The sequence below is a fragment of the Eptatretus burgeri genome, chromosome 3 (genome assembly GCF_056783735.1).
Source record: "Eptatretus burgeri isolate ZD-2024b chromosome 3, Ebu_testis_v1, whole genome shotgun sequence".
Lineage (NCBI taxonomy): Eukaryota > Metazoa > Chordata > Myxini > Myxiniformes > Myxinidae > Eptatretus > Eptatretus burgeri.
In genome coordinates this window covers 77,382,539-77,398,076 of record NC_140963.1, presented here as the reverse complement: position 1 = coordinate 77,398,076, position 15,538 = coordinate 77,382,539, and the positions used below count along the sequence as shown (strand labels likewise).

At 39.0% G+C, this 15,538-nt stretch overlaps 1 protein-coding gene across 1 annotated transcript in view; it reads right to left on the bottom strand.

The window, feature by feature from the left end:
- Window positions 1-15,257, bottom strand: part of LOC147030235 (anterior gradient protein 3-like) — a 26,055-nt gene extending 10,798 nt beyond the window's left edge. The window contains exon 1 of the mRNA XM_085874079.1: window positions 15,085-15,257. Within this exon, the coding sequence (XP_085730205.1) occupies window positions 15,085-15,256 (172 nt within the window). The 5' untranslated portion in view covers window position 15,257. The remainder of the gene's footprint in view (window positions 1-15,084) is intronic.
- Window positions 15,258-15,538: the final 281 nt, after the last annotated feature.

The window sequence follows — 15,538 nt, the reverse complement described above, 5'->3', positions numbered from 1 at the left end:
TGTTGTAATCTTAATTATAAATTACCTTCTTTTATTCCAGTCTTTCTTCACAACAGCGCCAACTATGATACACATCTATTTATAAATGAACTTTCAAAAACACCAGGGAATATTTCTGCCATAACAAACACAAGTCAAAAGTATATTTCATTTACAAAAATGATATTCACAAAACCTATAACTCGTATTCGGTTTCTTGATTCTTACAAGTTTATGGGAACACCACTAGCCTTCCTCGCATCAAATCTAAGCTCCACGGACTCTTTTCCAAATCTTAATTCATTCTTTCCAAAAGAGGAAATTCTCACTAAAGAGGAAATTCAGATTAAAGAGAGAATTCAAAGTAAAGAGGAAACTCTAATTAATGAAGAAATTCTAACTGCAGATGAAATTCTAATTATAAAGAAAATTCGAACAATGAATGAAATTCTAACTAAAGAGGAAATTCTGATTAAAGATGAAATTCTAATTAAAGAAGGAATTCTTACAAGAGAGGAAATTCAAACAAGGAATGAAATTCAAAGTAAAGAGAAAATTCTTACAAGTAAGGGAATTTATCCTTATGATTATATGGATTCATTTATGAGATTTAAAGAAACACAACTTCCATCAAAAGAAAGTTTCTATAATAACCTTTATGAAGAAGAGATAAGTGATAAGGAATATAAACACGCACAAGAAATATGGAAATTATTTAAGATAAAGAACCTTGGAGAATATCATGATTTATATCTAAAAACAGATGTTTTATTGTTAGCTGATGTGTTTGAAGCTTTTAGATCACTCTGTCATAATAAAAATTGTTATGGATTAGATCCTGCCCACTATTTCACAGCTCCTGGTTTAGCTTGGAGTGCAATGTTGAAAATGACAAAACAAGATATAGATTTAATCAGTGATGGTGATATGCTTTTGATGATTGAGAAGTCCAAGAGAGGTGGAATATCACAAGTATGTTCAAAAAGATATGCTAAAGCAAATAATAAATATCTTCCAAATTATGATAGTGAAAAAGATAGTAATTATTTGATGTATTTTGATGCTAATAATTTGTATGGATGGGCAATGTCTCAATCTCTGCCTTATGGTAAATTAGAGTGGGTGGAAGAAAAGGATTATGAAAAGGCTTTGATGAATATTGTTATTTCTTCTCAAGAGGAATTGAATGACGAAGAAGAAGGTTATTATTTTGAAGTTGATTTGAGGTACCCGAGTGATCTTCATAATAAGCATAAAGATCTTCCTTTTGCATGTGAGAAAGAAACCCCAAAGAAAGAATGGTTAAGTGATTATCATAAAAGTTTTAATATTAAAGGTAAATCAACAGAAAAGTTATTAACAACATTCTATGATAAAGAGGGATATGTTTTGCATCAGAGAAGCTTAAAACAGTTTTTGAGAGAAGGATTGAGAGTAGCTAAAATTCATAGAGTTTTAAAATTTAAACAAAGTCCTTGGGTGAAAAAGTATATTCAATTCAATACAGATATGAGAGCAAATACAAAAGTAAAATTTGAAGGGGACTTTTATAAATTAATGAATAATGCTGTATTTGGAAAGACTATGGAAAATGTTAGAAACAGGAAAAACATTAGATTCGCAACATCTTGAAAAGAAGCTTCGAGATTGATAAATAAACCAAGTTTTGAGAGAGAAGAGGTTTTTTCAGAGAACTTTTTTGCAATTCATATGAAAAAGGAAAGTATTGTAATGGATAAACCAATTTATATTGGAACAGCAGTTCTTGATTTATCAAAGATATTGATGTATGATTATTTGTATAATGACTTAAAGAAAGAGTATGGTGAAAATGTTTCATTGTTGTATATGGACACTGATAGTTTTATCCGAGATATAAAAACTGATGATGTTTATGAAGATATGAAGAAAAATATTGGAGTATATGATACAAGTAATTTCAGCAAGAAGAGTGAGTTATTTTCCAAAAAGAATGAAAAGGTTATTGGTAAGTTTAAGGATGAGTTGGGTGGAAAAGTAATGAGTGAGTTTATTGGATTGAGAGCAAAGGCATATGTTTATAAGTATGGTGATCAGATTGATAAGAGGTTAAAGGGAATAAAGAAATCAATAACTTTTAGAAATTATTATAATTGTTTGATGAATAAGAAAGAAGAATATAGGAAAATGAATACAATAAGAAGTTATAAATATAACATATATAGTGAATAAGTGAATAAAAAGGCATTAGGAGCCTTTGATGATAAGAGATTTATTTTAGATAATGGAATAGATTGTGTTCCATATGGATATTGTATGATAGAGTGAATAGAATAGATTGTGTTTTAACAATGGGAAGATGGGTTAGGGTTTTTTAAGGGCTACCGCCGCGTTTTTTCGCAATATATAAATGGTTAAACCAAGTATTAATCAAACTAAAGAGTGGAGAAAATCTCAGTCTTGGTATATAAATGGAAAACATAATGAATGTGAAAAATATCAAATAAGTCTTATTGAAAAAATAACTAAAACAAAGGTAAATAAAACAAATAAGCGAATCAATTTAAAAACTAGTAAGTTAGAGGATGTAAAGAAAAAAATGAATATCCTTGAATGGACTGAAAACTTTGATGGTTATCAATTGAACAATGAAAAAACAATTTACTATAATCTCAAAATGATATGTGGCTCAGGAGGTGGTCAAACAAGAGCATTAAGAGAAGTTTATCATTTCGTAATAGCACAAAAGGGGTATCTTAAAAAATATAAAGATTCAAATGTTTTGTTTTTCAATATTTTAGATGGGGATTATTGTGCAAAGAAAATTAAACTATTGAAGGAATTTGAGAATGAACAAATCTTTATAGGTTCAATGAGTGAGCTGTTCAACCCCCAGGTGTTCAATTCAATGAGGTTCAACCTTCAGGTGAAAAGGGGAGACAAATAAATATACCTTGGGATAAAAAGGGGGTTTATTTTTAGGGAAAAAAAATAGGAATCGCTGAAAATCCCCCATTCATTTACATAGGGAAAAGTGAGCCAGAATCAATATATTCACCCTACTCACATCATCAACCATCCCTTGCAATATTACACAATAGCACATCATCAACCATCCCTTACAATATTACACAATGACACATCATCAACCATCTCTTCCAATATCACACAATAACACATCATCAACCATCTCTTCCAATATCACACAATAACACATCATCAACCATCCCTTACAATATTACACAAGTACACATCATCAACCATCCAAGAGAATATTACACAATTACAAATCTTCAACCATCCCTTAAAATATTACACAATTGCAAATCTTCAACCATCCCTTACTATATTACACATCATCAACCATCCCTTGCAATATTACACAATTACAAATCTTCAACCATCCCTTACAATATTACACAATTACAAATCTTCAACCATCCCTTACAATTTTACACAATTACAAATCTTCAACCATCCCTTACAATATTACACAATTACAAATCTTCAACCATCCCTGACAATATCACACAATAACACATCATCAACCATCCCTTACAATATCACACAATAACACATCATCAAAGAATCCCTTACAATATCACACAATTACACATTATCAACCATCTCTTACAATATTACACAATTACACATCATCAACCATCCCTTACAATATTACACAATTACACATCATCAACCATCCCTTACAATATTACACAATTACACATCATCAACCATCCCTTACAATATTAAACATAATCAACCATCCCATACAATATTACACAATTACACATAATCAACCATCCCTTACAATATTACACAATTACACATCATCAACCATCCCTTTCAATATTACACAATTACACATCATCAAAGAATCCCTTACAATATTACACAATGACATCATCAATCATCCCTTACAATATTACACAATTACACATCATCAACCATCCCTTACAATATCACACAATGACATCATCAACCATCTCTTTCAATATCACACAGTTACACATCATCAACCATCTCTTACAATATTACACAATTCCACATCATCAACCATCCCTTACAATATTACACATAATCAACCATCCCATACAATGTCACACAATTACACATCATCAATCATCCCTTACAATATTACACAATTACACATCATCAACCATCCCTTAGAATATTACACAATGACATCATCAACCATCCCATACAATATTACACAATTACACATCATCAACCATCCCTTACAATATTGCACAATTGCACATCATCAATCATCCCTTACAATATTACACAATTACACATCATCAACCATCCCTTACAATATCACACAATTACACATCATCAACCATCCCTTACAACATCACACAATTACACATCATCAACCATCCCTTACAATATTACACAATTACACATCATCAACCATCCCTTACAATATTACACATCATCAACCATACCTTACAATATTACACAATTACACATCATCAACCATCCCTTACAATATTACAAAATTACACATCAACCATCCCTGACAATATTACATAATTACACATCATCAAACATTCCTTCCAATATTACACAATTACACATCATCAAACATCCCTGACAATATTACACATCATCAACCATCCCTTACAATATTACACAATTACACATCATCAACCATCCCTTACAATATTACACAATAACAAATCTTCAACCATCCCTTACAATATTACACAATTACACATCATCAACCATCCCTTACACTATTACACATCATCAACCATACTATACAATATTAGACAATTTCACATCATCACCCATCCCTTATAATATTACACAATTACACATCATCAAAGAATCCCTTACAATATTACACAATTATACATCATCAACCATCCCTTTCAATATTACACATCATCAACCATCCCTTACACAATTACACATTATCAACCATCCCTTACAATATTACACAATTACACATCATCAACCATCCCTTACATATTACAAATCATCAACCATCCCTTACAATATTACACAAAAACAAATCTTCAACCATCCCTTACAATATTACACAATAACAAATCATCAACCATCCCTTAAAATATTGCACAATTACACATCATCAACCATCCCTTACAATATTACACAATTACACATCATCAACCATCCCTTACAATATTACACAATTGCACATCATCAACCATCCCTTACAATATTACACATCATCAACCATACCTTACAATATTACACAATTACACATCATCAACCATCCCTTACAATATTACAAAATTACACATCAACCATCCCTGACAATATTACATAATTACACATCATCAAACATTCCTTACAATATTACACAATTACACATCATCAAACATCCCTGACAATATTACACATCATCAACCATCCCTTACAATATTACACAATTACACATCATCAACCATCCCTTACAATATTACACAATAACAAATCTTCAACCATCCCTTACAATATTACACAATTACACATCATCAACCATCCCTTACACTATTACACATCATCAACCATACTATACAATATTAGACAATTTCACATCATCACCCATCCCTTATAATATTACACAATTACACATCATCAAAGAATCCCTTGCAATATTACACAATTATACATCATCAACCATCCCTTTCAATATTACACATCATCAACCATCCCTTGCACAATTACACATTATCAACCATCCCTTACAATATTACACAATCACACATGATCAACCATCCCTTACAATATTACACAATTACACATCATCAACCATCCCTTACATATTACAAATCATCAACCATCCCTTACAATATTACACAAAAACAAATCTTCAACCATCCCTTACAATATTACACAATAACAAATCATCAACCATCCCTTAAAATATTGCACATTTACAGATCATCAACCATCCCTTACAATATTACACAATTACACATCATCAACCATCCCTTACAATATTACACAATTACACATCATCAACCATCCCTTACAATATTACACAATTGCACATCATCAACCATCCCTTACAATATTACACATCATCAACCATCCCTTACAATATTACACAATAACAAATCTTCAACCATCCCTTACAATATTACACAATTACACATCAACCATCCCATACAATATTAGACAATTACACGTCATCAACCATCCCTTACAATATTACACAATTACACATCATCAACTATCCCTTACAATATTACACAATTACACATCAACCATTCCTTGCAATATTACACAATTACACATCATCAACCATCCCTTGCAATATTACACAATTACACATCATCAACCATCCCTACAATATTGCACAATTAAAAATTCACCAATCATCCCTCACAATGTTACACAATTACACATCATCAACCATCCCTTACAATATTACACATCATCAACCATCCCTTACATTACACAATTACACATCATCAACCATCCCTTACAATATCACACAATGACAAATCATCAACCATCTCTTACAATTTCACATCATCAACCATCTCTTACAATATCACACAATTACACATCATCAACCATCTCTTTCAATATCACACAGTTACACATCATCAACCATCCCTTACAATATTACACAATTACACATCATCAACCATCCCTTACAATATTACAAAATTACACATCATCAACCATCCCTTACAATTTCACACAATTACACATCATCAAAGAATACCTAACAATATCACACAGTTACACATCATCAACCATCTCTTACAATATTACACAATTCCACATCATCAACCATCTCTTACAATATTACACAATTACACATCATCAACCATCCCTTATAATATTACACAATTATACATCAACCTCCCCTTACAATATTACACATTGTCAACCTCTCCTTAAAATATTACACAATTACACATCAACTTCCCTTACAATATTACACAATAAATTACACATGAACAACATTCCCTTCCAATGTTACACATCAACATTCCCTTTCAATATTGCCTGATTACTCATCAACATCCCTTTACAACATTGCTCATCAACCTCCTCTTATAATAGGACACATCATCAATCTCCCCTTACAATATTACACATCATCAACCTCACCTTACAACATGATGCATTATCAACCTTCCTTTAAAACATGACACAATCACTTACACATCATCACCCTCCCCTAATAACCTTCATAATGTCCCAATTGCACAATTTCAGCTTGTGCATAAACATCCCTTTCCACAATTCACTCTTAACCTTACACATCAACCTCCCTTTAAAACATTACACTATCAATTACACATCATCATCCCTCCCTTATCAATTACACATCATCAACTTCACATCAACCTCTCCTCACATAATCTATTTACACATCATCAGTAAGACAGTACTTCACCAAAAGTACTCGCACTGTTAGTATGGTAAATGAGGAACGCTTTTCATCGACACAACATAACTTTCTCGATGAGGAGCCAGACTTTAAAAACATTTTCTGTACGTTAGGTTACCTCTGGTTGCATGCAAAGCTTTATGAAAACTAGTACCACTCTTACCACGACTACAACTCCTCTAACCCCTCTAACCGAACTTGTTCATTTGGAGATCGAAATAAATTGGTTTGACCAATTCTGGTCTTCATGTGAACCCTTGGCTCATGATGCAGGGAACCCAGGTTCAAATCCTATAGAGATGCAAGAGAAACAGGTTCATTACACATAACTTGGTTCAAATCCCAAAGAGATTATGGGACTTGGGTTTAAGTCCCACAGATTCAGGAAACCCAGATTAAAATCTCACAGAGATGTATAGAACCCAATTTTAAATCCCATTTAGATCCAGGAAACAAGTTCACATCCCAGAAAGATGCAGGGAACCCAGGTTCAAATCACAAAAATTGATGTAAAGAACTCAGGTTCAAATCCCATCATTTTGCCCATTGTTTCCTGATGTCCTAATTCATGTAAAATTACACCGTCTGGACTGCATGCAATTCAAGTACAAGTACAAGCTCATCTCATGAACCTTAGATCAATGTTAAGTAAATATACATAAACAGAAATTTTCAGGGTGTCTCAAAAGATGTATACAGACGAACATTTCAGAAATAAATAATTTAATAGCAGAGAGACGGACGATGTTGAGTGTTACTAATACGTACAACAGACGGTATTTTGCCTCTCATTCCGCTCATTGATTAAACATGGCTCCCAAGCACAAGACCAGTGCCAGAGATGCGTCGACTGCCAAGAGGCAGAAGAAAGTGATGAGCCTGAGTCACAAAGTGGATCTGCTGGTGAGAGGACAATCCACCGTTCAGTACATACAAAAGAACGAGAAAGCGAACCGAGAAAGTGTTGTGGCTAGCACTGTACCAAGCACCAAAGTGATCACCCACGTCCAGGATGACCATATTGAAAGGATGGAGTAGGTGCTCCGTGTATGGATTGAGAACAATGCACACAAAAACATGTCCAAGTTGGCCTCTCATTCCCACAAAGGCGATGCATATGTACGCACATCTGACTTGCACTTGCACAAGCACGAGTGACGGGGGTACGGACAATGGGGGTACCAGCGGCCCCAATCAATTCCAAGCGAGCAGGGGATGGTTTGACTGCTTCAACAAGTGCTACAGTCTCCGCAATGTAAAACTCACAGGCGAGTGTGCTTCTCCGGACCACAAGGCGAGTGTGCCTCTCCAGACCCAAAATACCTAAAAGACACAAAATACCCAAGACCCCAAAGACCCCAATGATCACTTCGGGTTATGGGTTTGGCACGATGGCATGGTCTCTCAGGACTCTCTGCTGACATTCTCAAAGTTAAGTTTCCGGTCGTTATTTGTCCCGTTTTAACTGTTTATTTTCTCACGTACATGTTTCTGTGTGTTCCTAGTTCGGTTTTATTTCAAACATCGTGCTATTTTGTGAGTTTTTGTCGACCTTGTCTTACCGGGTTCCTTGAGGCCTACCCATTCTTCCCCTCTTGGGGTATGATCGTTTTTATTCGTATTCTCTCCCTATTACTTTCAATTCCTATTTTCCCCACTTTCCCAACGTCCACCATCCCTCTCAACTAAACACTCTGTTTCTTGCCTTAAATCTAAAAAAAAAAAAAAAAACTACCTTTCTCCTTGTATACCCACGAGTCCCGATCCTTCTTCTTCCTCCTTCTGCTGGCACACCATCTTTATTCTACTTGAGCTGACCCGCTCTCGCCATTACCTTCACTATTTCTTTCTACAACCTACCATTCCCGAATCTTACCTATTCTTCAAAAATACATCAAAAATTAATAATCTTCCTTGTATCCTTTCGATCTATACATCTCCTGTAACCACGCGTCTCTCTCCACCCTCTTCTTGATACTTTTCATCGAACCAGCAGCTTCACTCTGCATTTACCGATCCAAATTCACCATACACCTCCACAATTTTTTCTACATTTCCATTACCGAATCTGATGAAAACGCTCTCAAACAATAATAATAATAATAATAATAATAATAATAATAATAATAATAATAATAATGATCTCTTATAATGCTTCATCTTCCTGTCACACATGTGGTACTCTTCACTGTATCACAATGCACTACTCTTCTATTTCAACAACAATTCAACTTATATTTCAACTTCTCCCTTCAAGCCTCCCTCTCACCTTTCTTAAAAACTCCCCCTCTCACCGTTCTCCCTCAACTCTCCCCGCTCACCTTTCTCCCTCAACTCTCCCCACTCACCCTTCGCCCACCATTCACCATTCTAAAAGTTGCCCCCCCATCCCATCCACAAAGCTGCCTCCTTCCACTGCCCTCTCACCTCCATCTCATCACTCCAGCTCCTCAAATCCTCAACCGCCTTCTGCCCCCTCTCTTGCCCCCTCTCCCCCAGCACCACAGAGCCTTTTCTCCTCCTCATCCGGCCCCCTTCCCTAGCTATTCTGCAACCCCCCACACTCTTTCAACAACTCTCCTTACCTCCCCCCACCTCCTCCCTTGTCCTACCCTCCCCCTCCCCTCCCATCCCCTGCACCCAAAGCCTCCTCCCCTCCCTCTTCATTAACAGTGTGGACCTCAAATATCCAGGGCCTTTGCTCAAACCTTACAGATCTTTCCATACAGGTTGCCACTGACAAACCAGACATAATCTGCCGAACAGAAACTTTCCTCCCTCAAGACATCTCTGACTCCAAAGTATCTCTCCCCGGTTACTCCCTCCTCCGGTATGACAGATCTGAGCCTCGTCCTGGTGGAGGAGTTGCTCTCTTCATCAAAGACTCCATTAATCACTCTCCATGCACTGCCCTCACTACCCCACACTCCCCGGAATACCTCTGGCAATGGCTTCCCCTCCACTCCCACCTCATGTTTATTTGATAACTACCGTCCACCAAACAGTGATGACTCCGTTTACACATCACCTTCCGAAAACATGGACCAACTTCTATCTTTTCATCCGAACTCTCTCTTTCTCATATGTGGTGACTTCAATTGTCATCATGCCAGTTGGCTTGGTGTGGGTACCTCTCTCACCTGTCATGGCACTTCAGCAAAAGCTTTCTGTGACTCATTGGGACCCGGATCTCAACCAATGGTACTCCACCTCTTCTGGATCTGATTTTCACAAATTTCCCAGAAAATATCTGCTGTTTTTCTTCCGCTCCAATCGATCCTTCTGACCACGTCCTTGTCAAAGTGGACATCTCTCTGGCTGTTAGAGAACCACCTCAGCACCGTCGACTCTGGCATTTCACTCAAGCCGACTGGCAGGGTCTCCAAGCAGCCATCAAACTTATAGACTGGTCTCCCATCACTACTTTCTCCAACATGAACTCATCCTGGGAATTCTTTCAAAGAAACTTGCTCTCTCTCTCTCTCTCTCATGTGTGTCCACAACAAGTGTGTGTCTACCCTCAGGAGAGCCAGAAAACACGATCTTTCTAATCTCAAGTCTGAACTCTCAAACCTCTCTCCCTGCTCCAAATCCTGGTGTCATCTAGCCAAGTCTGTTTATGGTGTATGTTCCCCCTCCATCCCCTCACTTCCCTCAAATGGCCGCACTGCTGGCACTGCACGCGAAAAGGCTGAAAGTCTAAACTCCATGTTTGCTTCTAAATCTTGTGTCGCAAACCCATCGCTTTCTGTACCCACCTTATCCAGTCACACCCAGCTGATTCTGCACTCTGTGTCCTTTTCTCCCGATAATGTGGAGATTTTGCTGTCAAACCTCAACTCAGATTCTGCAACCGGTTCAGACGGCATCAGCAATGTGTCCTAAAAACCTGCTCTGCTGGTGCCCACCCTCTCTCTGTTATATTCATCCTCTCATTTGCTCAAGGTCATCTGCCATCTCCTTGGAAATCAGCAAACATTACCACTCTGCACAACAAATTGTGCAAAAACGGATCCCTGCAGCAACAGACCAATCAGCCTTCTCCCAATCATCAGCAAGGTTATGGAATCCTTTCATTGCTTCAGACATCAAATCCTTCCTCTTCTCCAATGGCTTGATTTCCGATCATCAATTTGGATTCAGACCAGGTCACTCCACCCTGGATATGCTGCTTCTGCTCTCCCAACAACGGATGGAAGTACTCAATGCCAGACATGAAATCAGGGCCATATCCCTCGACATATCATGTGCTTTTGACACATTCTGGCACCCTGCCCTGCTCACCAAACTCTTCCTATGGTATCCAAGGCAATCTCCACTCATGGCTCGCACATTTCCTCTCCTGTTGCAGCCAACGTGTGGCTCTAAATGGAGTTCTTTCATCCCCTCTTCCTGTGCAGGCTGGAGTTCCTCAAGGTAGCGTTCTGGGCCCTGTTCTTTTTCAGGTTTTCATCAATGATCTCTCTGACTGTCTGGAAAATCCTCTTTATCTCTTTGCTGGTGACTCCATGCTCTGCCGTACCATCTGTCATCCCTCAGATTGGTAAGCAGCAGCTTCTTGACTCCCTGCAGATCTGGGTAAAATCACGAACTGGTCCAGCACGTGGAACATTTCTTTCAATCCTGACAAATCTCACACTCTCACGTCTCTCCAAAAGGACCGTTTGGACCCCCCCCCCCCGCTTCATATACTTTCCCAACAATACTCTGGAAGAAGTTCTTTCATTCAAGCTTCTAGGTCTTACCATCTTCCATGATTTTTCCTGGGAAAGCCATATTTCCAACCTTGCCTACAAAGCCAGTCACCGACTCGGCATCCTCCATCACAGAAAGTCCTTCCTTAGCACCCCTGAGCTCCTGACCACATGCAAAGCTTTCGTCCACAGCCTGATGGAGTACTGCTCTCCCCTCTGGCCTGGTGCTCCTGCCTCTCACCTTTCTTGGCTTCATGCTGTGGAAACCAAGGCATTTAGGATCATTGGTATCTTCCGCAGTGAGGCTGAGTCTTTGAGCGTCTCACTCTCTCACCACAGGCAGATCGGTGGTCTTTTTGTCTTGTACAGTCTCCTCTCCTGTCTCGCCCCCCTTTGCTCTGTCTGCGATATGTCCTCCCTCCCCCCCCCCCAATATTTCTACAGGGCGCTCAAGATCCGCCAGCAACCCCCTTCTGGTAAAACTACCTAAATCATGAATCACTGCTCACCTTCACTCTTTCAGTGTTCTTTTTTCTCACCTTCGGAATAAGCTCCTAAACTCTTTAACCTCATTCTTCCCTCCAGATCTTCAAAGCAGCAGTTCACCACCACCTCTTATCTTCCCCCATCCAGAACCACGATCTTGTCTATCCTCGTTAATCCACCCCAAACCCACCTCCTTCAAATTCCCTGCATTCCTTCCTGAAAGTTCCTTGTTGTGTAAGGTCCTGAAAGTCCCTGTGGTGTCCATCTTGTTTAGTCCGTGTTCCCCGCCCACATCCCTCTCCCTTCCACAGATCTCATGTCTCTCTTCCCCACTGTTTTGTCCTTCCCTCTCCTGCCTCTCTTGTCTCCTGCCCCCCCCGCCCCCATTGTTGTGCATTGTGTGTTAGCTCTCATACGAGCCTCAAAAATGTATGCAAAAAAACGAAAAGACCTAAAAGGCCCAAAAGACGTAAAAGATCCAAAAGACCCAAAAAAACCCCAAAGACCCTGAGGACGCAAAAGACCCCAAGGACACTAAAGACTCCAAGGACCCTGAACACCCAAAATATCTACAGGACCCAAATGACCAAATGGGTTTCATGATGATCGGTTTAGAATTGTGACCTCTAGGCGAGTGACAGACAAACAGACAGACAGACAGACAGACAGACAGAACAACAAAATTGACTGACCAATCTTCTTCTTCTTCTTTCGGCTGCTCCCGTTAGGGGTCGCCACAGCGGATCATCCGTATGATCCGCATAGTGATTTGGCACATGTTTTACGCCGGATGCCCTTCCTGACGCAACCCTGGTCGCCTCTTACGACACAGGGATATGGTACACCTATTTTAACCGGGGTATACACCGGCCCAGTACACTGGTACTCATTTTGCCGACCTCGGAAGGATGACAGGCTGAGTCAACCCCCTGGTGTATGAATTCAGTGGCCCAACGGGGTTTGAACAAAATTGACTGACCAATATACTTGAAAAATCTTCGATTTTGCAAGTGATAAAGATGGATCATTAAATTCACAATCATTTCCCCATTTCTTCCCTTATCCCTACTATAATTCACGGACCGATGCTTGTGCGTTTGTTTGTCGCGCTACTCCTCCAACACTTGTGGGCCAATTACGTCCAGACTCGCCACAGAGGATAGGATGAGCATGACCCCAATTAGTGTATAGGTGTGTTTTTATCTTTACTGGTGGTGTTGGGGGTAGGAGGAGGAGGGGACACAAATTCTCTATGTAAATGTATATTGTTTAGTGCTACCTCCATGTGGGGAAAAAGTATTACAAGTCCCCACGTTTTCCAGAGCAGTGATGCGTTTTGAATTATAAGCCATTAGTGTGTTTTTGCTTCATGCATGTAACCTTGGTTATGTATTTATTTTGCCTTTTCAGAGCTGTCAGTTGCCTCTACACTGCCCAAATAAAGGTATGCATCAGAAGAATGTGTTGCATGCTCGGAACAAGATCACTCGCAGGGCGGGTACTCTGCTCGTATCGTATAATTTTCGAGATGTGTAAAGTCTGTATACATTTTATTGAGACACTGTAAATATAAATACAGGTATTGATATAGATAAAGATCTAAAAAATAAAGTTGTACCATGAGTTTGAAGTTCATGGAAAAGCTAGATAAGTGGGTCAAAAACCAAAGCAACATTTGAGTGGTGGGAGAGAGGGACAGAGACAGAGACACAGACAGACAGACAGACAAAGACAGATAGACAGAGAGAGAAGGTGAGGGGTGGAGGGGGAAATTGACAACTGATGAGGAGACAAACACAACCAAAGTGAATTGAAAGGGCTTCAGAGCAACAGATGATACAAAGTAAATAAAAATCAAATAAATGAATCTCACAAACGGCATCATATCTGTCTCTCCTGGATTCTGTGGAACATTAAGCTCCCAGAATTATTGGAACCTCTCCTGATGATGCTGAAGCACAACACCTGATATTTTAACATCACAGGCAAGTGAGTGGTCTCTTTTTCTGTTTTTTGCTTATACCGCCTGTCCTCCAGATTATCTCCATTTGCTCTCTCTCAGCCCTCTGACTCTCTCCAGCTCTTCCAAGACTTGCTCGTTCTTCAAATTAGCTTATGCCAGTTAAACTCTCCAAATCCAGGCTTACCACGCAACTCAACTCTTTCATTCCTGCCTTTTCCCATTTTTGGAATTGCCTTCAGGAAACACTTGAATCTCGCCCTTCCCTCCACATCTTCAAGCAGAAGGTGAACGACTAACTCATGTCATTCCCATGCCAACGCACAATATCTTACACCTCAAATAAACCAACCCTCTTGCAGTTAACTGTGTTTTCTCTCATCCTCCTATCTTCTCTTCCTGTCTGTTCAATTCTCTTGCTTGTGTCTGCCTGTTGGCACACTCTCAGTATCTTACCTTCTTAGTCTCCAACTCACTCTTCCATGAGCCAAGACCCCCCCCCCAAAAAAAAAAATTCACATAAAAGTTCAACTCATGATAACAGTTCGGTATGTACTTGGTGAAACTTGCATCACCTGTCCGGTGTCCCCACAGGCTCCTTTCAAACATGTTGTTCTCACCTCGAGAAAGCGTCTGTGGAGGTTTCTTTGGCCCCATGACACGTCTCTTCACTTCTTCCACCTTATCCTCCTCATGTTGCTGCTGCTGCGGCTGCTGCTGCAGGTGATGCTTTTCCTTTGCTCGAGCCACATTGAGGAAGAACATGGAAAGTGCCATAACGGCAACCTTCATACCTGGGGGAGAGAATGGGAGAGCCGATCTCTTTTGATTACTTATGAGATCGAATACTTAGAAAACACCCAGGAATTACTTTCAATGCAAATTAAATGCCACTAAGCAGATACTAGTCAAGGACTTATCAAGTATGTAAACCTCCTCATCTTTGCTCCCTTCAACAGCCCTCATCATAAGCACCCACTAATTACCACTGCCACCTCATTCTCATATTCCATCTCTCCCAGGTGTAGGCAGGGTTGGGAGTTGGAGCGGTCCCAGGCAGGGTTGGGCGTCGGA